Source organism: Equus asinus, chromosome 27 (assembly GCF_041296235.1).
Source record: "Equus asinus isolate D_3611 breed Donkey chromosome 27, EquAss-T2T_v2, whole genome shotgun sequence".
Lineage (NCBI taxonomy): Eukaryota > Metazoa > Chordata > Mammalia > Perissodactyla > Equidae > Equus > Equus asinus.
Window position 1 is genome coordinate 12,749,761 of NC_091816.1, and position 25,732 is coordinate 12,775,492.

Genomic DNA, 25,732 nt, shown 5'->3' on the forward strand with positions numbered 1-25,732 from the left:
GTAGTGAGATACTGCATTACTAAAGCCCATCCTATAGCTAACATCTCTGACTCTTGGGTCACCGTGGTAACAGGTGCTTAAGTTTTTCAAGAACTGAAAGTCAACTCCTTGTCTGGTTCGGGCGGGTTAAGACCACTGACTCAACAACCAGGCCTGCATGAATGCCACTAGGTGACCCTTTGAGATCAGCAGGCTGAAAACTCCACCTCAGATCATGCTACCAGCACTATTTAGTGAACATGCATCCTATGAAGAACCAAGAAGCTTGACTAAGCGTGCGCAGAGCATTGATTACCTTACTACTCCTTACCTCCAATCATCTATCCCCACACTTCAGACCACCCTGTCCCTTTATGCCATAAATATCCCTAATCCCCATTTTTGGGAAGGCAGATTTGAGACTTGTTCTCCTGTCTCATCGCTTCGCTACCTCAGTAATAAACCCTTCCTATGCTGCAAAACTCATCATTTTGGCAGTTGGCATACAGTGCAGCTGGCAAAACGTGCCTGGCTCAGTAACAGAAGAAATGACAATATACAAAAATAGATAAACCCAGAGTAACTTTTGTTCTAGCATTCCAGTGTTATTATCAAGGGGTTTGTGTGCAGAAACGGAATATTTTTAGGTGATTTAATCTCAGCATGCATTGACTCACTGATTATTGCTGAACATTCCTCTCAAGTGTTCAGCATGTTTTTGTTTTACATGTATCCCCAAAAGCAGCTGTCAGAATCAGGATCTCAAGCAATGCCTCAAGTGAAATCTTTTGCTTCTGTCAATATTTAGTATGTTTGTTTACTGTATTTAATTGTTATTCCCAATATCTTCTTTTACCATGTTCATGGTTGTAAAACACAATCCCATGTTATTCTCTTCCCCTTTGATTACCACTTTTTGGTCATTCATATCCAGTACTTCTGTTCACTTCCTCTGGAGATCCTTCTACTTTCCAATTTCCAGTTGTTCTTAGCTTTCAGATCTTAACTTTCAGAGATTATCTCGTCTAATTTTTAAATGATAATTTTACTATTTTTAAGTAAATAACCCATCCAGTTCTTGACATTTACTACCCACCTTGCCAGTCATTGTCAGCGTTAGTAAATGAATCTGCTTGGTTTGTAATTAGTCACTGGGTTTTTGCATCTTAATTTCCTTGAAGGAGCAAGTGAAAAAACACGCCTAGGTGAACTTTGGGTGGATACACGTGTGTTTGTGACACACTCTTTCCCTAGTCACAAATGCATTTCTTTGCTGTTAACTAAACCCCCATTTTGTTCAGATACTTAGAAGGACAGCCTTTGAAATTGGGGGAAGACACGTCCCTGCTCCACACCTAGGGGATTATTCATTATTAAACCAGTGATAGTAATCTAGTTTTGGAGAAAAATGAAAAAAGCAGAAATGCAAATTAAAAATACATTGAGCTATCATTTCTCACCTATCATATTAGCACAATTTTCAAAAGCTTGACCGTGTACTCTGTTGGAGAAGTTGAGGAGGAACAGACACTCTCATACATTGCTTGTATGAATGTTGCATTGTACAACGTCTATAGAGTAGAAGTTGTCAATATCCAATACCCAATGAAACTACATGTGCCTTTTCTCTCTCGGTAACTCTACTTCCAGGAATTTATCCTAATGATAACTCTCCAATTATATAAAAATATAAATGTATTATGTGTAACTGGGAAATCTTGGAAATTATCTAAATGCCCAAACATTTAGGCGTAGTTGAATAAACTATGTTACATACACTGGTGGAGGACTATGCAATTGTAAACAGAATGAGGACAATTTATATGAACCAATAAGGAGTGTGTTCTGTGAAATATTTAATTGAAAAAAGCAGAGTACAAAAGAGTATATATATTACTTTTTGCATAAGAAAGAAAGGGAAACATATATGCATGTTCTTGCATAAAAGGATATAGGAGGGGCCAGCCTGGAGGCATAGTGGTTAAGTTTGCATGCTCCACTTCAGTGGCCCGGGGTTTGCTGGTTCAGATCCTGGGCTCAGACCTAGCACTGCTCAGCAAGCCACATCGTGGCAGCATCCTACATAAAAGAGAGGAAGATTGGCACAGATATTAGCTCAGCCACAATCTTCATCAAGCAAAAAGAGAAAGATTGGCAACGGATGTTAGCTTAGGGCCAGTCTTCCTCACACACACACAGAAAGAACATAGGAAAAACCAGAAAACAATGAAGTTGGTTACCTGCAAAGAGGAAAACTGGGTGAAAGGGCTAAGGAAAGAATGACATTTTTCTGAATTCACCTTTTTGGATAAACTTTACTTTTGGAAGCTTTTGTAATGTTCTACATATCAAAAGGAAGATTAAATGAATAAAGATGGAAGTAACAAACTATATGCAAGCAAAAACAAAATTAACTATTAAATGAGTACTATAACCACAGTGAAATGAAGGGAGGGGAGGGATCAAACTAAAGTAGTTTGAACACAGCACTTTGGCTATAAACCCTCCTTTTAAAGGGATTTGATGGAATCTAAGATGTCATTGATCGTAAAATGGAACTCAATTTCAGAGCAGTTAAGCTGTGGGAAAAAATGGTATTTTAGAATCAAGGAAATTTGATGTAATATGGGAAAAATATAATTAAATCATAATCCAGATAACTCAAGAGTATTAGAATAAGTACCAAAAAGCTTCTTCTGAGGCTTATGATAATATATAAAGGTATTTGTATATTGGGGGGATGGTGATTATTGTTTAATTGGTACAGAGTTTCTGTCTGGGATGATGAAAACGTTCTGGAGATGATAGTGGTGAGGGTTGCTCAACATCGTGAATGTTCCTGAGGCCATTGAATTGTACATTTAAAAATGGTTAAAATGGGTGGCATAGCGTTAATTCACGCACTCCACTTCAACAGCCCAGGGTTCGTGGGTTCAGATCCCAGGCACAGACCTACACACCACTTGTCAAGCCATGCTGTGGCAGCGTCCCACGTATAAAATAGAGGAAGGTGGGCACAGATGTTAGCTCAGCGACAATCTTCCTCAAGCAAAAAGAGGAAGATTGGCAACAGGTGTTAGCTCAGGGCCAATCTTCCTCACCAAAAGCAAAAGAAGATTAAAATGGTAAATTGTATATTTTCCCACAATAACAAAAATCACCAAAAAGATGGATTGCAAGATTTTAGTAGAAAATCTACAATCAATTCTATATTTCATTTATGTATGTATATAAAATACATAATAAAATAGTCACACAGTCTTGGGGCAGAGGAGCCTTTCTAAACAGCCTTAAGCAAAATGATTGACAGGATTGGTGACAGAATACAAGACAGAGGTTGGAGGGCATAGGCTCCGGCTACCTGGCGTCATTTCCCAGCTCCAGCTGAGGGACTTTGGGCTAGTCACTTATCTTCTCCACCTCAGTATCTTCATTTGATTAACTGGACCAATGATAATAGCACTTGCTTCATAGGGTTGTAATGAAGGGAATATATGAGATGATAATCTAAGTACATAGAATACTGACATCATAAATACTCTTATTATGACCAAAGACATCAAAAACTTTTGTATGCCAAGTATCTTATAAACAAATATAAAATCCAAGTAACACACTGTAGAACATTTGAAACATATATCAAGGAGCCTATAAACCAATAATAAGGAAGTGAAAAAACCAATAAAATGAACGCTCAATTCACATACACAATCTAAATGTCAAAAAAATATGAAAAATTGTTCAAACTCACTAATTGTCAAAATTATATGCTTTTTCAGCTGCCATTTAGTCAAAGCTTAAAATAAATAGTATCTGGATGTATCAGTCAGATTTGTGTTCAGATCTAAGTAACAAAACCCCTGAATGTAGCTTAAAAAAATGTTTTCTTTTTCATTCATAAGTCTGGAGGTTGGCAGTCCAGAGCTACTGTTCTGGTTTCACATTGCCCTTAATAACCCAAATTCATTTTATCTTTCTTTTTAGCCATCCCTAACATGTGGCCTTTAGCCTCTTGCTTCTTTTCTAGTGGCCTCAAAATGGCTGTTCCATCTCCAGCAATGAGTTCCAGGCAGGAGCATTTTGAGTTTGCTCCCTTTAACAAGCTTTCCTGCAGAGCCCCGCTCAGCTACTTCTCCTTACATCTCTCTTGCCTGAATTACACCACATGGCCATCATAGGTATTTTCTAAGTGGGGCATTGTTCACTACAAACAGAATTGTTAAGAAACGTACTGTGGGTATTGGCTAGACTACTAACGATCCCTGCTCCACCAGTGTTGGCCAGAATGAAAAATACGGCGTCAAAATCATAACAAAAGCGTAAGTTACCTTTTAAAAGAGAGAAGATGAAACAAATATTGAGGCTTTCCCTAAAGGTGAACCATTCCTAAATACTGAAAAGAATCCTTTTAGTCAGACTAAAGTTCCCCTTCATTCTTGCTACTTTCCTCAAATTCACTCACAAATATTTACTGAGCACCTGCTCTCTAAAGGGCTTGTCCTGTGTTTTTGGTATCACGAATGTAGGATATACATGGATCATGTGGTCGAGAGATTTATATTCTAATAAGAAAGAGAAGAAATTCAGATAGATGAGTAACATGAGGTAGAAAGCATGTGGTATGGAAAAAGCACAGACCCAAAGGTATGAAATTTTAAAGTGTGGAGAGATGAATTCCTTCTGGTGTCAGTAAGAGAAAGGACTTCATGGGAAAAGATAATCCTGACGCTTGTCCTTGAAGATTGAGGCAGGTTTATATGTGCATGGAGGAGGGAAAAAAGTACTTCACATGGATGTTAAGCATGAATTAAGGCATGAAACCAAGAAAATGTGTGGCCAGTGAGAACAGTAACTAACTGAACAGAGTAGATTAAAGCCATTGCCAGACGTTATGATGATGGGGCAATTAAATGGCTCTCAGAATTGATGCCACCACAGTTTCTTCTCCAGTAGTTAGTTATGGAAGCTTCTCAAGTTTCAAAAGAGAGATGGAGGCTCCGTGACCAAGAAATCCGCACCCCAGCTGTCAGTCTTTAGAATATCGTAGGCCTCAGCTTTGTAAAAGCCCATAGTGGGAGATTACAAAAAATTCTATTACGTAGAGGAAAAAGTGTCAACAAGGATGTACACATTTTTAAAAATTTCAAACATAAGATTTTCACTTTCAGTATTATAAATGTCCAGGAGCTCTGAGGGAACTGCCTGCTCCAAAACAACCAGACCCAGGATAGAACACAATTTTTTGAGGCTTCATCGGTCTTACAAAAGTGGGATGGGTCTCCATGGATTTCCCAAAAATAGACAAGCATGAGTTTAAGACCAGAATGGGTAGACACTGGGGCTGGAGTGGAAAGGATCCGGGGCTTGAGCCATCTGAAGTTTTGAGAACTGGATGCTTAGGACAGAACGGCTGGGAACCAAGGCCACCAGGCCAAGAGCCATGGCCCGGCCTAAACCAGCAGGGAGGCTGCCTGGGCAAGATGGCTGCCAGAAGGAGTGAGATTGCTGTGAGGCCAGATTCCTAAAGACACTGCTATGCGGACACTGAGGTGCGGGAACTGACACTCCCGTTCTGAGCCAAAACTCTTGCTCAAGTCGTGCTGGGTTAGGGATATTTCCTGGAGATTTCTGGAGATATAGAAGCAAACTTTCTGGAGGAAAGCCTTCCCAAAGTTGGCTCCCAGGACTGCCACAATCTGTCAGGCTGTGAATCCATACACAAAGGAGGCAAGCCACTGTGAATAAGAGTCAGCAGAAACAAGAAAAATATCTTTAGTTACTTAACAACTGACAGTGTTGGAACTGTCAGATACACAACATAGAATAGCCAGGTGTGAAATGTTCAAAGATATAAAGGACTCCACTTCCATAGTGGTATGCTGGTGTGTTTGAGCCAAGCCTCCTGTTGAGGTCAACAAAGGACAAAATATTAAACATCGCATCTTTTTTGGTTGCTTTATCTTCAAGTAATTCCATCTCTTCCTTGATAAATTTGAAGATTAGAACCAAGTTTTTTGGGCAGTACAGTGAGAAGAGGAGAAAAGAACTATGGTCTTTATTACTAATAGTGATTTACAGTTTTTAAATTCAAAGGAAGCATTTCCAATTTGATTTTGTCTTTTTAATCTCATCATTATAGATGGAGATTCTGATGCAGAATTCCCGGTATCAATCTCAATATCATATTCACATTCCGATTGTCAGAAGGTTTTTGAACTAGAAATAAATATATTTATTTAATCTTTTGAGAATTATGGTGGTATAGAAGAAGCTTTTTTAGACCAATATAATGTGTAATTTTAAATATACAACTCTCTGGATACATTACAAAATATAAATGATTCATATTTCATACTTTTAAATGGCATAATACCATTTAAGTCAAGAAGGATATCAATGGTTATATATTTGAAAAGAACCTAGTTAATTGTGTAGGAAAAAAAATCTAACATGTAATTTTAAGACAAAGGATTTGCCGAAGTCAATGATTTTAAAATTCTTTGACCAAAAGGAAAGAAGTAAACAAAATAAAAATGAGAATACTTCTAGTAAACAAAGAAATTTAGAACTAGCCTGCAAACCTAAGAATTAAAGGCATTTTTGCATGACGTGATTAGCAAGGATTGGAGATTGATGGTTATGTTCCACAGGGAAAAGTATATAGATATGTACATGACAGAAGGCCATACGTACATACATACAGAAGCAAAGAGCAAAGAAAGAAAGAAGTTTAAGAATTACAGTTTTTATTTTTAATTAAGATGCCTTCACAACCAAAATATCAAAAGCTGAGATTACAATCACCAAGCCCCTTGGTCGGTCTACCAATCCCCAGCTTTCCCTCCTCCCGTCAGACCGTAGAGGTCATGTAACACAAAGCTCAGAGTAGAAGTCAGACGGACTTGGGTGTTAGTCCTTACTGCACCAGTTACTATCTGTGACCTCTATGTGTCTGTTTCTCTTCTGTAAAGTGGAGGGTAATAAGGGCACCTGTCTCATAGGATTATTGGAGGATTAAATGAGAAGACAAATGTAAAACACAGCAAGCATATAGGAAGAACTCAAAAAAGCCTTCTGATTTGCTCTCCAGCATAACTTGACTAAGCTTTTCAGAAGCACTATTTTCACAAACTCACCTGCCTACCCCCAACTCTAGGAATGTTCTCTCACATTAATTCCAAACACATTTGCTTTATTTCAAGGATCTCTCTCCCTAACCACTATCATATAGAGTTCCCATTTCTCCTCAATGTATATTTTCTGTTCTCAATCCATCTTCTCTAGGAACTCTGAAAATGCCATTGTCATTCTCATTTTCATTCTGAGCTTTCCAGCGTTAGCTGACATTCAGCCTCCTTTAAACCCTTATAGACTAACCTCAGAGACTGCAATATCTATTGCAATCATACAGGTACCCCTTCTTCTCAGTATTGTTTCATTACCTTTTCGTTTTGTTCTTCAATAATTGGTTAGCTACTATTTACAAATCACTTGAGAGCAGGAGCCATTCCAGCCTTATTTCCCACCATATGACCTATTTCTGTTGATAGGAACATTTATAGCTCTCCAAACAGACCGTGGTCTTTCACACATTTGTCCTCTGCTACACGCAAAAAAAATTGCTTAGAACTTCTTTCCTCTTCTCCAAGAAACTTTAAGGTCTTGCCTTGGGAGAAGGTTCAAATGCCACCTTTCTAAAGCTTTCTATAACTGTTGCTTAGGAGGCATAAGGCAACTATCACATTGCTCCCATACTCTACTATTGGGTAGACACTTGTAAAATTTAATCTTCACAACATGAAAAGGTTGGCTTTACCGAGCCCTGTTAACAGATGAGGACTCTGAGGTTTGGGGACATTTGGTGATTGCCCAAGGACACAGCTAAGAAGTTGGCAAAGCCAAAATTGGAACCTTGTCTTCTGATACAGGATTTTGCCTCCCACTTGGGTTCAGCGGCAGTACTATGTACCTCCAATGGAGGAAGTATGGTTGTTCAGCATCTGCTCTACAAGGGATCTGGCAATTAGCAGCTGCTCAATAAATATTTGTTGACTGAACAAATTATTGCAACTCAGTAAACATTGCAGTAAATGCAGTGAAGAATGCTGTAGGGGACACATTGATATTATACAGAACAATCATTTCATCTTTCTGATGCTGAAAGGGGTGATTCGAGATATTAGGGCCCCACAGATAGTTAGTAGCAGAGAAAGGCTAGAAAGAATTCATTTATTTACTCAATAAATATTGCATGCTTGCTAGGGGAGAGTGCTAGACTCTGGGGAGACAGTGTTGTCGAGGAAAGTCACAAGCTTCCCAATTCCCCCTCCAGAGCGCTGAAAAAGCTCCGCAGGAGACCAAGATGGGGACAAAGTTCCCAAAGCAAAGTATGTGAAGAAAGTACCAGGACAGCTTGGTCCGGACCCGAAGGGACAAAGAGGATGGAGAAGGAAAGAGGGAGAAAGCGGCGACCCTTGGCTCCCTTGGACCGTTTCTCCGCCGAGCCACACGGGGGCGCTGCGCTCCTCCTCGCATCCCGCTCCCCCGCGGCGCCGCCTGCTCGCCTCTTCCCGGCGGAAATGCCCGGGCGATGACGGAAACCCGGAGGGAGTGAGGGAGGGAGGAGAAGGAGCGAGAGAGAAGGGGCGAGAGAGCCGGGAGAGGCCGGCGGGCGGGAGGAGGCGGCGGCGGCCATCGTGCGGCGGGAGCTGCGCCGAAGCCCCGCGCCGCGCTGCCCCCCCACCTCCCCGCGCGCTTCACCGGCTCCCGGGGCGCGCGGCCCGCGGGCGGGGAAAGAAGGGAGGGAGGGCGGGGGCTCCGGGGGGCCGCGCCCGGCGCCGCCCGCTGGCCGTAGGCGGGGCGCGGGGCCCGCGGCCGCCCTGCCCGGCTCCTTGCTCTCCCGCTGGGAGCTGGCGGCGGCGGCGGCGGCGGCGGGGCGCGGGCCGCCATGGACGACAAGGCGTTCACCAAGGAGCTGGACCAGTGGGTCGAGCAGCTGAACGAGTGTAAACAGCTGAACGAGAACCAAGTGCGGACGCTGTGCGAGAAGGTAGGGGAGCCAGGAGGAGGGCTGCGGGGGCCGCTCTCCGCCGGGCCTGGCCCCGCGGGGCCGCGCCTCCCGCTCGGACGTCCACCCTGGCGGCGGGGAGTGGCCATCCCCGTGCCGGGGGACGGTGCGCTGGCCTCCCCTCGGGACCCACCCTGGCCGCTCACCTGACTGACCTGAGGGCTGCGGTGTAGATGGGCGGGGAGAAGGTGGCCCCCGTGCCCTGAGTTTGGGTGGTCACCGACCCTCTCCTGGGGATTACTGACCCCCCAGCATCTCGGCGTGGACCAGCGATCGCGGCCGTTTAGAACGGCGGCCCGTCCGTCTGATGCGCTCTCCTATTCGAAAATGCACTGAAAATTAACCTGGACGTTGTTAATATTAACGAACCTGTGAATAAACGTAGGATCTTTCTCAGGTGAATCGGGCCCTTCAAAAGTCACCAACTTGCAGTGCGTCAGGCATTTGTTTGTAGAGAGGTGGGTGTGATGGCAGGCTGTGATTTTTAAAAGAGAGGTTGATTTTGGTTGAAACAGATGGTGATCGGTCTTCACGTTGAGTGGCTCATGGAAGCAAAATGTGAATTTTCAGAAATAAAACAGCAAGTCTTAAGTTTGGCAACAGTGCTTGCTTCAAGTGATAAATGGGGTATGTTGGTAAATAGGATATGTATTTTTCGTATAGAGTAGCACTTTTCAGAAAATCATTTCCATTTTTGTTGTATGTAAAGTTTTTTTTGTTTTCCGAAGAGTAATAAGATATGCAGGTGGTGGACTGTTTACACTCATTCCAGTTTGTGTGATTGTAGCTTTCTGAATTCTGTATCCACTGTTTTAACCAGTGGAATTATTTCTGGCTCTCCATCTTATATATATTAAAGTCTAGAGTTTCTGTCATTCATCTTGTTTAACCTGGACTAAATAATTTTTATACATTTTTATGTTAAAAGGCCCCGTTTAAAGTCCGAGGAGTAACAAGGTTATTTATTCTTTAATGCTGTTGGGTTTGTTTGTATTTTTAAGCCATGATCTTTAAAACTTTCTTGATCACAACGTTTGGAAGTTAGGATGCCCCAGAAATGCACTGGAGAAGGAAAGATTTTGTCAGTATTGTTAATAGGGCACTCGAAATAAAACCACTTAGGGATCGGGGAGTAATAGCTAATATTAAGTTAAAATAGTGTTTTTAACAAGTGAATGTTGCCTAGGGCCTTTATGTATTAGATAACTATTTGTTAACACAGGACAATTTATTTCTGTACATAGAACTGCCAAGCAAATGGTATTTTTCTCTCTGTGAAAAAACTGTTTATTGATAGTTTCAGGTAGACATTCCGTTTCCATGTGTGGTAGCTTATAATTTCATGAGTCTTAACATTTACATTTTAAATCTCTCTCTCTCTCTTAAGCTCTAGTGTCAAGTGAAATAGCCAGTTTTGAAATTAGCTGAGTCAGTTAACCTCGCTGCGAGCATTAGACAGACTTGACACAGTTAATGGACGCAGTCAGTAGCTGAATCAGCTTTTCCCTTGACGCTCTAATCATTTTCAGATGTATTCCTAGAGAAGACTGTCGTGCCACTACTCACTCACGCTTGAGTCTTAATCATGGGAGGAAGCTTTCTGTATTTGTCAAGAAAGATTATTTTTGCTTCGGCTCCTAAATAATTGGACTACCAGTCCCTGGGACCTTATAGGTATATTTAAGCTTATGTTTTACCCACTTTTTCCTTTGACTATTTGTACTTATCCACTGAACGTGAGTTTTGAAGTGAAAATCCCCAGTCATTTATCTCTCCCCCCACCATGGAGTTGCCAGTGGGATGGAGAAGTAGGCTAGTCTTTCTCTCTGCCTTTTTAAGCAATGCTTGGTTTTGAAGCCCTCTTCAACTGTGGCGTCCCTTTGTGGTTTATATGTTCTGTCTTCTACCCTTAGTCTCTAGTTCCATTTTTCCATCCCTACCTCTATTCTCCTTTGTCCTGATGGATGTGGTGTTTACTTACCGTGACCTTGGTGGTCAGCCTGAGCTCACACCCTGGCTCTCCGATAGCTGCCAGTCTCTCTGCCCTCTGATTCCTTGTCTGTAAGACAGGGGCGATAATGTCTGCTGATCTCCTCGGTTGGTTGTGAGTATTAAGATACCACCTGTGTCAAGTCCTGACAAGAAATGGCACGCAATGAATATTAAATGAAGAAGAGCTAAATAAAAATAGCTATTTCATCTTGTTTTACATCTGTCACCTCATTTTCTTTTGGAAAAAAGGTATAAAATAAATCCATGTGATGATGTGACTTCTCTGTGGAGCATGCACTTCAGAAAAGGTTTTTTTATTTAGTGGCTGTAGAATTCTGAAAAATACACTGTCAGGATCTCTTAGGATCCCACTTATCTGAAGCATAAAGTACTGGAATTAGTAGCAATTTGTGAAGTAACTTTACCATCACTTGGTCTACTTAATACTTGCTCTACTCTGGGTCAAGAATGGCAAGCACATGGAAGGCATAGAAGAGAAGAAGAAAAAGTCAAGCCTAATTATGTAAATCATCTTTTTGTTTAATTCTTTGTGACTAGATTTTAGTTTCTGTTTTTGAAAACATGATTCTTTGGAGTCGATTGGAAATATCACCCTATAGAAAGTTATATGGTGGTGATTTTTCCCTCATAATTCAATTCATATTCTGACTCAGATTGCCTAAAAACCAAAGGAGTCAGCTGAAACGAAGATCAAAGTGGTACTGGTAAAAGCCCTGTTTTGAGGTGATGGGAAAAATAAAATCCATCCTAATGCTAATTGGGGGATAACCACAAAAAATATGGGTATGAATGGTATGTATGTCTGTCCTTTGAGGTTAATTTCTGTCTAAAGACTAATTGTTTGCGTAAATAGTAAGGCATACCTTCTGAGAAGACTAGCCCTTCACATGAACTTAAATGAGCAGTGTGGCTTTTGAAGCTAATTGCGAATTTGACTCCCCTTACGTGTGTGGAGAAATCACTTCTGCCATTCATTCTGCAACAGCAGTCTGCAGAGTCGTTTTTAAAGATAGCGGAGAGCCCGTCTGCACTGTTCAGGACGTTCTGTGACTAGAACTATATTTAACTCTTGGGAGAGTCTCAGGAAGAGACATTTTTTAGCTCTCTGACCTGATAAACTTTATTTTATACTGAAGAATCTTGGTGATAATACTCCATGTGGGGAGGGAAATTTAGCTTATTTGTGTGCTAGCGGATCTTGACTCTGATGATTATAAAGTGCCTACTTAGAAAAATTTTGAGGCTTGTGCAGGAGTGGAGTATAAATATGAAAATTTTATAGTGGACAAATGGATATGTTTGTGGGTCCTGGCCTCAGCCTTGAAATAAGCAGAAATATCTTGAGGATATTACTTACTTCATTAGTGTGAAATAGCAGCTTAAATTCCTGAATGCCTAAAAGCATTTTAATGAAGATTGGATCCTGGTGATAATGAGTGATTTTTGAGAGTCAAAAAAAATCTCTCGGATTACTTTTCTGTGATAGGTTATAGCTAAAAAATAATGGTTGTAACAGCCAAAAAGCCTAACTGGTACTTTGATTTGAACTTCCTGATCGAGGATTAGTGCCAGCCTTGGTGGTCCATTGATACAGTCCAGAATGCCGTGGTGTAGAAAGCAGCTCCTTCCTTTCTTACTGTAACAAAGAGTGACATGATTGCAGTGGAATATGAGGTTAAAACTCATTCTGCTGACTGAACAAGTCATCGTTTTCCATGCTGATCTAAGCCAAACCCCTCGCAGCAGACTGGTGAAGAAACTAAACAAAACTAGACCAGCCTGACCTGCCAATGACTAGAAAGCAGACTTCTTAAAGTCACGTCATTTCTCAACTGGATGTGTGATGTGTGAAATCGTATGTGTAGATAGATAAAATGAAGATATTTACATTATAAACTTAATTTTCACGTGGAGTAATTTTATTTGCAGCATATGCCTTTTATTCCAATTTGAAGATCTTGCAGAAATTTTTCCTTCGCAGTCTTTTCTGGATAAATGCTAGGAAGGTGGTGGATGGAGTCCTCTGGTGAAAGGAAACTGAAATGCCAGAAATTGAAGATAAAATTAATGCCAAAATAATCACTGCATTTTAGACTGTATAAACAGTATCTATTCTCTGAATTTAGCTTTTCTAAGAAGAATGGCATTAAAATCACAGATGTAACCTATGTATGAGAAATTTGAGTCTACTTTTGATTAAATAAGAATTTTGAATTGTTTTGAACTGAATTCCTTATAATTCTTCCTGCAAATGTAGTGAAATGTAAAACTAATCTTGATTTTTTAAAATAACTTGCTTGAAGAAATCTTTTCTACCGTACTATTCCCTTTATTAATGACGAAACAGTGTCTAGTACTTCCTGTATGTTGTTTTTCAAGTCTGAATTTCTTTAATAATCATGTTAACCCGGAGAACGAGGTCTGTGCATTACAGATGGCAGTTTTCTTTATAGGGAATGGGGGAGCTCTTGGCATTATAGATCCAGTTTCCTTTCTAGGGAATGGCGGAGCTCAAGCTTATACTTGGTTCGCTTTCTCTCGTAGTCTGGGACAGCTTATTGTCCCTTGCAGGCTGTCCTTTGACTGAAATACTTTTGTGATCGAAAGAATTAAATGACAGTCTGGAGGTCCAACCTGAGATTACTGACTTGTACCATAATAGCACTGTGGTATATTACCACAGAAATGTGCAAAATTCTTTTTAAGATCTATTAAGTGATATTTTATGCAAAGACAATCACTTTGTTTTGAGGATGGGGTGGGGAGGTGAAATTGAGTATCCTGGCCTATTCAATCTTAAATGAAACTTTATTTGAACTGACTTTTTAGCATAGAATTGGATTTTATTTAATGTGCAAGACACAGTCTGTAGACTACAGTTTAATTTTGCTCTTCCCATTTTGTCGAGAGGAAATAATTATAAAGTTTCTTCTACCTGGGAAGGATTTCCACGTGGTGTTTGCGTCCTGGATCCAGAGCACTCGGAAGGGGCTCAGTGCAGTCTTCCCTTTGCTTCTGGAGCAGAAGAGGCATTTGTTCTGAGGGACGTGAGAAAGAAGAGACGAGTGGTTGAATACGTGCTGCCACGGTGCATTGACACCGTACATTCAGCATATTGTACTTGTGCTCCTACGTGGCAGCCCCTGTTCAGAGTGCTGGGGATTCAGCTGTGAACAGCAGGGGACAGGTGATGGACAGGTGTAGTGGAGTGCCGGGCAGTCATTCTCGCTAGGAAGAAGCAGGAGCACGGGGGGAGTGATGGGCTTGAGTTCAGGAGGCCTTTTTAATAGGGTGGGCAGAGAAAGCCTTTCATATTCTTCCTAATGTGACTGACTTTTGTGATCAAAAAGGCTACTGCCAGAGTGGGAGGACACAGTTCCCAAGATGCCCTCACTTTTGGCACCAATTGCAAGTTCACTGGGTTCCCAGAACCATTCTCAGCTTCAGCAGTTCACAGGGGGGACTCTTAGAACTCAGAACTCACTGGAAGCTGTGAAGCTCACAATTACAGTTTATTACAGGGAAAGAATGCAGATTAGAGTTAGCCCACGGAAGAGACGCATAGGGCAGAGTTGAGGAGGGGCAGATGGCATTAATCTCCAGGTCCTCCAGAGACTGCAGTGGTTCCAGGTCACCCAGAGCCCCATCGTGGATCACACTGTTAGACTGTCCAGTGGTCAGAGCCCACAGGCAAAGACCCTCTTACCAAGCAGGACATCCCAGGGCCTAGCCATCATCTCCCAGTAGCCAAGGGCAAAGGCCATACCTCTGTGGGTAAGGCTAATTCTTCACTACACACGTTTTTACTCCGCAACATATTTCAGGTGACAGGAACTTTAATGAGCAATTAAAAATGTATAAAAACACCAAAGTACATGAAGTGTGTCCACATGGGTGGATTTATCAGAATCACAGAGTTAGTAGGATATGAGGTTTTTCCCTGTGAATTGAGTTGGCATATTCTTTCTTTGTTTTAATTTCATAATATTTTGTCTTGTCTTAATTCTGTAAGCTCTTTTAAAAATGGTTGACTTTCTTCATTTTCAGTGTTTCAGAATTTTTCCCAGCTTTTAAAAAAAATTTTTACTACACAAGTTTTAGCATTTTTCTGTAGTCCAAATTGTCCAGCTTTTCCTTAAACTTTAAGTGTGCATAAGAATCACTTGGAAAGCAAATAAAAATTCAACTTTCTTGACTTCGTTCCAGAGACTGATTGATTATGTCTTGGGCAGGTGCAAGAATCAGCTTTTTATTTTTATTTTTTTTGCTGAGGAAGATTAGCCCTGAGGTAACATCTGTGCCAGTCTACCTCCACTTTATATGTGGGTCACAGCCACAGCATGGCTGATGAATGATGTAGGTACGTGCCTAGGATGTGAACCTGCAAACCCAGGCTGCTGAAGCAGAGCACGCTGAACTTAACCACTATGCCATAGGGCCAGCCCCAAAAATCAGCCATTTTAAAGAGCTTCCTCAGGTATTCAGATGTAGAAAGTCCAGATTGCATTTTGAGAAATGCTGCTTTGTAGTACACACTAAGATTCTGATAAGTTTTCCTTTTCTAAGTTTGGATCAGCTTCCAACATTTTCTCCTTTGTGCTTTTTTTTTTTTTTAAAGGTTGTGTTTTTCCTTTTTCTCCCCAAAGCCCCCCAGTACATAGTTGTATATATATATGTTTTTTTTCTTAAGATTGGCACCTGAGCTAACAACTGTGGCCAATCTTTTTTTTTTTTTTTTTCTGCTTTATCTCCCCAAATCCCCCCTGGTACATAGTTGTATATCTTAGTTGCAGGTCCTTCTAGTTGTGGCATATGGGACGCCGCCTCAACGTGGCCTGACAAGTGGTGCCATGTCCGCGCCCAGGATCCGAACCTTGGGCTGCCGCAGTGAAGCGCGCAAACTTAACCACTTGGCCACGGAGCCGGCCCCAATAGTTGTATATTTTTTTAGTTGTGGGTCCTTCTAGTTGTGGCATGTGGGATGCTGCCTCAGCATGGCTTCATGAGAGGTGGCATGTCCGCACCCAGGATCAGAACCGGCGAAACCCTGAGCCGCCGAAGCAGAGCGTGCAAACTGAACCACTCAGCCACGGGGCCAGCCCCCCTTTGTGCTTTTAATGTCATTAAATGTCTCTGAGAGTTCCTTTAATGAAACTTTTGCCAGCGTCACTTCCTCTGAGATAGCTTCATCCTTTTTGTCACAACTGCTTTCCTCATTTATGTCAACAAGCATATTAATTTATTTCCCGCCTGCATATCTAGTCCCTCCAGCAGCAGCAGTCAGCTATTCTGTGTACTTTTTGTTTGAATTTCGTTTCCAGCATTACCACTTTTCATTTCTTTGCTGCAATTTCATCATTGTTAACAAAATCCCTGCTTTGAGTATCCATTTTTGTAAAATGTCATGAGTTTATTGCTAGAAGATAAGGAGGCAACACAGCTCTACACTTTGCTGTCTGGGTTGAACCTTATAACTGATGCTGTGGGCAGTCACTGACAGACTTTGAAAGAAGCGATGTGATTGATCAAGGTCATGACTGATTGTGATGCTGCGCCTGTTTATGTAGTGCTTTGTATGCTAGCAGCAAAATTTTTACTTTAGGTAATTACAGTAAATATACTGCGGTAACTTAAATTTGAGTTATTTTGGGGGCCTCGTGTTATTAAAATAAGGGGTCATAATTGAAATTCGTGCATATGGGAACTGTGCAAAGTGAGAACTGCCTATATTAAAGAGAAATGATGGGGAAGAATTCAAATCCACCAGGTAATTTTGTTCTAACGGCGTCAGTTTTAGTTTTTCCCCTCATATAGTTTTTTTTTATTGAGATGTAATTCACATACTAGAAATGTCGCCCTTTTGAAGTGTACAATTCAGTGGTTTTAGTATATTCATAAACTTTTGCAGCCATCACCACCATCTAATTCTAGAACATTTTCATCATCCCAAAAAAGGAACCGTGTACCCATTAGCAGTCACTCCCCATTCTCCCCTCCCCCCATCCCTTGGCAACCACTAATCTACTTTCTGTCTCTATGGATTTGCCTATTCTAGACATTTTACATAAATGGCATCATGCAACATGTAGTCTTTTGTGTCTGGCTTCTCTCGCTTAGCGTAATGTTTTCAGGATTCTTACCTGTTGCAGCATGTGTCAGTACTTTATTCCTTTTTATGACTGAATAAAATTCCACTATATGTATATAGCACTGTGGTTGTTTTGATAAAATATTGCCATCTGGAATTTGTTTTGAAGTTTAAAAAGTTATTTTTTCAGATTTAAAAAGTAATATATATATTTAAATTTAACCATCTCATAAACGTAGGGAAAACAGCAAGCCCTCTCCCCTCTTGCACCCGCCGTCCCCAGCCGCTGCCCTCCTCCCCCGGAGGCAAATAGTGTGTAGTCTTGCAGGCCTTGTTCTCTGTGTGCAGAAACGCGTGCTGGGAGGGGATGGCTGTTTGTGCTGTATTGTTTTTATTAAAATGGGATCATAGGTGTAACATCCTAACACTAGTTTCATTGAGCAATATATCTTGGCCCATGTATGTACACATAACTTATTCTTTAATTTGGACAGAGTATATGATTTATTGTTGTGTTTCCAAGCTTGACGTTGCTTGGCATACAGACACTTAACTGTTGTTGAACTGAAAGGCAAAGTTCATTTCCTTGTATTTAAAAAAAAAAAAAAACAGTCAGCAGTCATTTATGGAAGAACCTTGTAACTATAGGAGAACAGGCACCCAAGCCCTGTGAGATCTTAACTTCATTTCATTTCATCTGTTTGAGACATGAGTGTTCTATGGCTGTCTTTAGGTGAATTTGCCTAGAGAGTAAGAGAGAAGGTATAATGTTTCATAGCAGATAAATATGTGCCAAATAGAGATGGAAAGAAAATCATTTGTATATTGCCTCTGCCAAAACCAAATATAGTGCTTTTTGCTATGATGGCTCTGGCAGTGGGCACCGACACAGAAGCAGGAATAGAATGTCACCTGTTGGGAGGCAGGGAAGACTGGAGTGTATTTACATATTCTGCAGTCCTAAAACGTGGGGAGAAGGGAAAATAAAGTATGTTGTGCATCCTAACATACGTGAATGCCAGTCCCAAGTCTTCATTTTCTCAGTTCTGTTCCTAGGATGGATTTGATTTATAGCAGCAAGAAAGACTATGTCTTCGATGAGTGAGAAAGGAAACAAGTTTGAATGGCTAGGGATACAGCAACGCGTGCGGCAGTAACAGCTGTCTGCCTGGATGCGTCTCTGCCAGGTGGCAGTCAGCATCACCACAGGCCTTCACTTCACAGGTTTAAACTTGGCCATAATTATCCATGTCCTAGAGATAGTTAAACTTTGGGTGCTAAGTCACGTTAAAAAACACTCATAAGCATTACATATAGAGTCACAAGGTGTGCAGAAAAGAGTTAACATAGCAGTCCTGAGACCACTGTCGGCAGAAATGCCTCGTTTCAAGGTTGCCCTTGGCTGGTGTCCGGAAACTTGGGACTGGGGAGGGTTCCCACCATTCCCTGGTAAGAGTGGCCCACTGTGCCTAAGCCGTTCGTGCAAACAGTGTGATTATGCTGAACACGTGCCTTCCTTCTGACAGTCTGGAAGTTTGGTCCATGCCAGGCAGAGGGTACCTACATGACGAGCGCCCAGTTATAGGGCACTGAGCCTCTACTGAGCTTCCCTGGCAGACAGCATTTCCTGTGTGTTGTCACAGCTCGAGGCTGTGGGCCTTCAGTGCGGTCTGTGCGACGCCCCCGGGAGAGGACTCGTGGAAGCTCGCAGCTGGTTTACTCAGGGCTTTGCCCCATGCGCCTTCTGCCTTAGCTGTCCTTTTGCTGTAATAAATCACAGCCGTGAATATGACTACACGCTCAGTTCTGTGGGTTGTCTTTGTGATTCACCACCAAACCTGGGGACCCCTGACACACAAAGGTTTTTACACTGAGATTTCTAAGTATCAGGTGAACTGTATACTTCCTTCTGCCAGTCCAACACCTTCTTTCCCTGAAGGCAAGCCAAACTGATCTTAAACTAAAATCACCTGGTGAGCCAGGAAGCTGAATGAAGGGTGTGAGTTATAAATTAAGTGTTGAAAAGCATCAGGGGATCTGTACAATGGAGACGAAAACTTGGTGGGGGGTGGGGGTCGGCTCACACTGGCCTGGCAAGTACTTTCTTCACTACTATGTAGATAAAAGCTCAGGAAGTATGACTGTAAAGCATACACACTCTGTGTCACATAGCTTAACCCATCCATGTAGTTTTGTAAAACCTGTGCTGGGTTAAGATAACCGTATATCCTTAAAAGAATAATTGAATTGGATAATATTTACATTTTGGTGCTTTTATTCTATATTTAAAGTAGGACAGTAAATGATAGTGATTGTATTTGAAGCAGATTTCCTTTTTGGATTTGGATCCATCAGCCAAGTATTGATTTTTTTTTTCCCCCAGTGAGAAAAATTGGCCCTGAGCTAACATCTGTTGTCAGTCTTTCTCTTTTTGCTTGAGGGAGATCGTTGCTGAGCTACCATCTGTGCCAGTCTTTCTCTACTTTGTGTGGGGGACCCCGCCACAGCATGGCTTGACGAGGGGTGTGTAGGTCCATGCCCGGGATCCAAACCTGCGAGCCTGGGCCGCCAAGGAGAGCACACGAGCTTAACCCCCATGCTGCTGGGTTGGCTCCTAGTATTGATTCTTTAAAAAATAGTAATAAATAGAAGACATCAGCCCTGATTGAACTTTCTAATGATTTATGCCATTTTATTTTTTTCTAAACAAAATTAGGAAGCTGTCTTATGGAAGAAACTTGGTAAAAAGCTTGTTTCCTTTGTAATCTTAGCCAGTTCTGAGCCATTTGTCAGACCCTGTAGGAGAGGCTTGATAATCTCTAAAATTCCCTGCGGCTCTGATTGGAATTTCACCTTGTAGTGACTCTCCCTTCATTCTGGTCACATCCCTGTGATTGACTGGGGCAGCAGGAAGCGTGTGTCTCAGCTGGTCGGTGAGATGTAACTTCTGGGAAAGCTGTGTAAGCTGGATAGACTAGGCTGGCATGGGCCCTTTGGCCTTTTGCCCCTTCTGCCTTCTTGCTGAGTGGGATACCAGATACAGTGCCTGGAGATGCACCACGCTTCTGGGACCATGAGCTGGCAGCCCTGTTTACTGAGGGTGGTGAAGAAGGTAGGCGGAAGGAGTCTGCTGTCATGATGAGGTCCCTGGAGAAGCCATGCCAATCCTGGGCTGCCGACCTCCAGGCTTCTTGGTATGTGAGAAAAGGAAACTCACAGTTCGTCTTCTCTCCGCCGCACGAAAAGATCATTTCAGTAACATGATGATAATAAAATAATGTATTTTGCCACACAGCCAAGAATCAACCCTTAAAGAATTTCAGTTTGGGGGCCGGCCCCATGGCCAAGTGGTTAAGTTCACGCACTCTGCTTCAGTGGCCCAGGGTTCACCTGTTTGGATCCTGGGTGTGGACCTACGCACTGCTCATCAGGCCTGCTGTGGCAGTGTCCCACATAGAACAATTAGAATGACCTACAACTGGGATATACAACTATGTGCTGGGGCTTTGGGGAGGAGGAAAAAAACGGCAGATTGGCAACAGATGTTAGCTCAGGACCAATCTTCCTCACCAAAAAGAATTTCAGTTCAGAAAAGAATAACTATTTCCACGTTATACATGTGGAAATAAGAGTTCATATATATGTATATAAAAGAGATGTAGACTCATAGATACCTAATCTAAATACAGAAACTGAAGGGGATATAGGTCTTAAGGTTACACAGGTTTGAACGGGGAGGGGAACCCATTGTTTCTGAAAGAGTTCTGTACATATAATCTCATTCCAACTAATTATAGGCAAACAGAAAAAAAAGTTTGGGCTACATTGTTCCTAACTCGTGAGAAGCCTACCAGGCTAATTTAAGCAGAAACAGCATTTGTCGGAAGAATATTTGGTAGCCTAGAATCAAAAGGAAAGCTGACAAACCAAGCTTGGAAATTCTGCAGAAATTAAGAGAGATTGGAGCCATAGTCAAAGTCATTCCACAGAAATGTAGAACACAGGAGAGGACACCCCTGCTGAAATAGGACTTGCCACTGTCCCTACTGCTTAGAGACGGTTTAAGTTAAAAGTCTGTGCTGGGGCATCCAGTTGGTATAGGTGAATCTGGAGGTGACTAACTTTGTGATTCCTACAGTGTGTATGCCGACTTTCATTGTGCTTGTTTTACATGCTCTAACACCAGCACTTTGGACTGGTGTAATAGGACACTAACAGTCACTGCAAACAAGTTGAAGTGAATAGGATGCATGCCTTTGTAGAAATGTGAGCCCTCCTGCCCTGTACGTGCTCTCTGTTTCTTTCATGTTACGTGTAGGTCATCAGAACAGTTGTATTAACATAGAGTTTTAAGTTTTTTAGTCTCATGACCCCCTTTAGACTCTTAAAACTTAAGGACTGCAAAGAGCTTTTGTTTCTATGGGTTGTATTACTGTATTGGCAATTAAAACTGTAGTTTCAAAAAATACGTATTCTTTAAAACAATAGTAAATCCATTACATCTGAACATGCCCTTGGGTCATACTTTGAGAACTGCTACATTCATTTATCTTTGTATTAAGTGAATAAACACAGTTTTTTCAACAAAACTTCATAGTCTCAATATTACAAGTCTTAGACCTATTAAAACCATCAATATTACAGAAAATCTCCTTACCTAGACTTAAAAATTAACTTTCTGATGTTAAAATGCAGAAAAATATAACTTCAGATTCCATTTTAAGTCAATTGGTATAAAAAGTCACAAGCCCTCTTCTGTTTAACAGTTTAAAGATGGCTAATTCAGAACGTTATATTCTTGAACACACTTATATAAATACCAGAGTTTATACATATATATGTATGTATATATATAGATTCTTATATGTAGACTATATAGTTTCTTAGAGGGGCTGGCCTGGTGGCATAGTGGTTAAGTTCACCTGTTCAGATCCCAGGCATAGACCTAAACACCACTCATCAAGCCATGCTGTGGCAATGTCCCGCACACACAATAGAGGAAGACTGGCACAGATGTTAGCTCAGGGCCACTCTTCCTCAAGGAAAAAGAGGAAGATTGGCAGTAGATGTTAGTTCAGGGCCAATCTTCCTCACCAAAATAAATAAATAGTTTCTTAGGACTTCTCAAAAATATGAATTTCTAATTTTAATTAAGATTGAATCAATGATTTTTTTGAGACATACTGTAACCTACAAATATCTTTGTATGACTTATGTTAACGTGTTTCTATTGTGTGCTACAGATACTCTCCCAGGCTTCTCCTTTTATCTCTTTTTGTGTACAGAAGTGGTTTGGTTTTTTTTATTGAGTTCATAATGGTTTACATCGATGTGAGCTTTCAGTTGTACATTATTTCTTGTCTGTCACCACGTAAGTGCTCCCCTTCAGCCCCTGTGCCCACTCCCCCACCCCCCTGCCCCTGGTAACCACTGAACTGTTTTCTTTGTCCATGTGTATGTTTACATTCCACATATGAGTGAAGTCATTGCATACAGAAGTTGTTATTTTGTTCACTTGAGCCCGCCGAAGCCAGCATGTTGAGGCTAGAGAGTTTACATGTTCCTCTTTTTGTCTCTGGTACCTGGCCTGCAACAGACACTTGGCAAGTGTTTGTTACATGAACCTTGCTCTTCAGGGATATTTTGGTGTGTCAGGTGATTACTGTGTATGATGTACATCAGAGGGAATGGTCTGTCACCTGATGACTGTTGTCCTGTACACGTGCTATGTATGAAATCATTTTTCCTCCGTTTTTTGGTAAGGTTTCCTTTAGTGGATTTTTAAGTAGGATTAGCTTGTTAAATTCTTAATGTTATATGACTTGAGGATTCTGTTTTACTATTTCTGCAAAATGTTGGTTATTTGCTCCTGTCTAACTTGAAAAACAAATTACTTGATGCTTGCTAAGCACATGACAGAATGATTTTACTCTTTTGACTTTTTTTGTCCAGTTAATAGATCCATTACAGGAGGTGAGGTTATGTTGCTCTTGAAAGACCTCTGCTAATTGTTTTCTCAATCTTCAGCTATTTTACTGGGGTCCTTTTAACTTTAGGATTTAGCTTCTAATACTAAGGACTTTTTTCTTTACCCCCGATGCATTAATTCTTTGGCTGAAATTGGCTGACTTTGCTGTATTTTGCCACTGTGATCTAAAATAGCTATCTGGAGAACCTAATGTGATCGTATCTAAAAAATTGTTAGAGCAGCTGCTTGGTGTGGAACTCCTATGTAGTTTTCCTTACTAAACGGGGAATTGTTTGGTTTTGTGACTTGCCTTTTGCATTTATCTATCAAATACCCTTTATATCAAATATACTTCTATACCATTCTGAATGTCTACTTAGTATTCCATTCTATAGATGTGTACCATATTTGTTTCCTTAACTATCCAATGGACATTTATAATTTCCAGTATTTTCCCTTAAAAGCAAACATTCCTTTACTTATATCCATACATATTTATCTGATTTTATTCATAGTATGGCTGTCTAGAAGTGGAGTTGTTTGGTCCAGTATTGTAACCATGTATCAGTTAGTGTTATGTTTGGTGTGTGTAACAGAAAACTCAAAATAATAAAGGCTTAACCTAGTAGCAGTTTGTATTTCTCTCACATCCAGGAAAATTCAGAGGTGAGCAGTCCAGGGGCAATATGGCAGCTCTACACAGTTATCAGGAAAACAGACATCTTGCTGTATTCGTTTTTTGTGGCTGCTGTAACAGATTACTACAAACCGGGTGGTTTAAAACAGCAGAAATATCTTCTCTCACAGCTCTGGAGGCCTGGAGTCCAGAGTCAAGTCAGCCGGGCCAGCTCCGTCTGGGGCTTCCAAGAGAATCGGCTCCTTGCCTCCTCCAGCTTCTGGTGGCTGCTGGCATTCCTTGGCCTCATCACTTCAGTCTTCCTCTGTCTTTATGTGGCCTTCTCTTCTGCGCTTGTCTGTCTCAGAGCTCCCTCTGCCTCTCTCTCTTAAGGAGGCATGTAATTACATTCAGGGCCCATCAGGATAATCCAGGATAAGCTCCTCCTGTCAGCATCCTTAAGTGCATCTTTTCGTGTGAGGTTCTAGTCACAGGTTCTGGTGACTAGGAAGTGAGTGTATCTTTGCAGGGTGTTTTTTCAGCCTGCCGCATCTTCCACACTCTGTGCTGCTGTTACTAGGGAGCAGCTCTTGTCTTTATGGTCTGAGCTACCTTGATTTTAAACCTGTTGCTCCTTGGGAAAAACAAACCAGTCTCAGATGTGGCAGAGTGGGAGTTAATAAATGACCCACAATATATTGGAGTAAATTTAAGGTTTAGACTGATAGCTCAGCAACAAACTGAGAAGGGACAGCATGGCAGACAAATTACAGCAAGCAAGAAAGGAACATAGCTTGGGGAATGATGTACAGAGAACCCAAAATAAATCCAGGGAACAGGAAGAAATTACCCACTGGTGCTCAGGTTGTAGGACAACTCACTATGATGTGGATTAAATAAAAGAAGCTCAAAAACAAGAATTGTTGGGGCCAGCCTGGTGGCATAGCAGTTAAGCTTGTGTGTCTCCACTTCTGTGGCCCAGGGTTCACCGGTTTGGATCCTGGGTGTGGACCTACACACCACTCATTAAGCCATGCTGTGGAGGCATCCCACATATAAAGTAGAAGAAGATGGGCACAGATGTTAGCTCAGGGCCAATCTTCCTCAGCAAAAAGAGGAGAAATGGTGGCAGATGTGAGCTCAGGGCTAGTCTTCCACAAAAAAAAAAAACAAGAGCGTTGCACCATGAGCTGAATAGAGATTTATGAAACAAATTGAGGGCAAAACCAGTAGTGAAAGTTAATAACAAGAGAAACAGAAGGGACATGGCAGAAAAACATATAACTGCCTCCAGAAAGACTTAAGATAATCGCAAGGAATGCACATGAGAACAAAAAAGAACAGACCAACATGATTTAAAAAAACCTCAAGTAATTAAAGTTTCTGAAATAGGAAATACAACAAATAAAACAGAAAAAAATACCCCATCCCTTGACAAGAAAACTTCTCTGAATTTAAGAAATTCTGGGATTTTTGATCAAAGGAGCTTCTGGAAATCTTGATCTTAGGTTTCCAGCCTCCAAAACTGTGAGAAATAAATTTCTGTTGTTTCTAAGCCACTCAGTCTGTGAGTTATTTTTGTTATAGCAGCCTGAACAGACTAAGGCACTAGTGGTTATAAGATTTATAAAGGAAAAAACAAAAGCGTCATTTTATATGATCTATATGGAAATCCAGGAAAATCTATAAACTATTAAAACTAAACAGTTTTCAAGTTACAAGAGTGTAACTTGTGTAAAAATCTGACATTGAGAAATATTTTTTAAAATCCCAGCATCATCTCAAGTATAAATTACCTTGGATTACATCCAACAAGTAGACATTATTAGACAATTATGAAACTTGTTTAAAGAATAAAGGAAATCTAAATAAATGATGATCAATGCCATATTCATCAGTGGAAAGACTTATTTTAAATATACCCATTTGCTCCAAATATATAAATTCAATGTAATTTGAGTCAAAACCTCAACAAGATTTTCATAGGATTTGACAACTTCT

At 41.1% G+C, this 25,732-nt stretch overlaps 1 protein-coding gene across 1 annotated transcript in view; it reads left to right on the plus strand.

Moving 5' to 3' along the window:
• The first annotated feature begins 8,591 nt into the window (after positions 1–8,591).
• Positions 8,592–25,732, plus strand: part of PPP2CB (protein phosphatase 2 catalytic subunit beta) — a 32,765-nt gene continuing 15,624 nt past the window's right edge. The window contains exon 1 of the mRNA XM_014830742.3: positions 8,592–9,028. Within this exon, the coding sequence (XP_014686228.1) occupies positions 8,927–9,028 (102 nt within the window). The 5' untranslated portion in view covers positions 8,592–8,926. The remainder of the gene's footprint in view (positions 9,029–25,732) is intronic.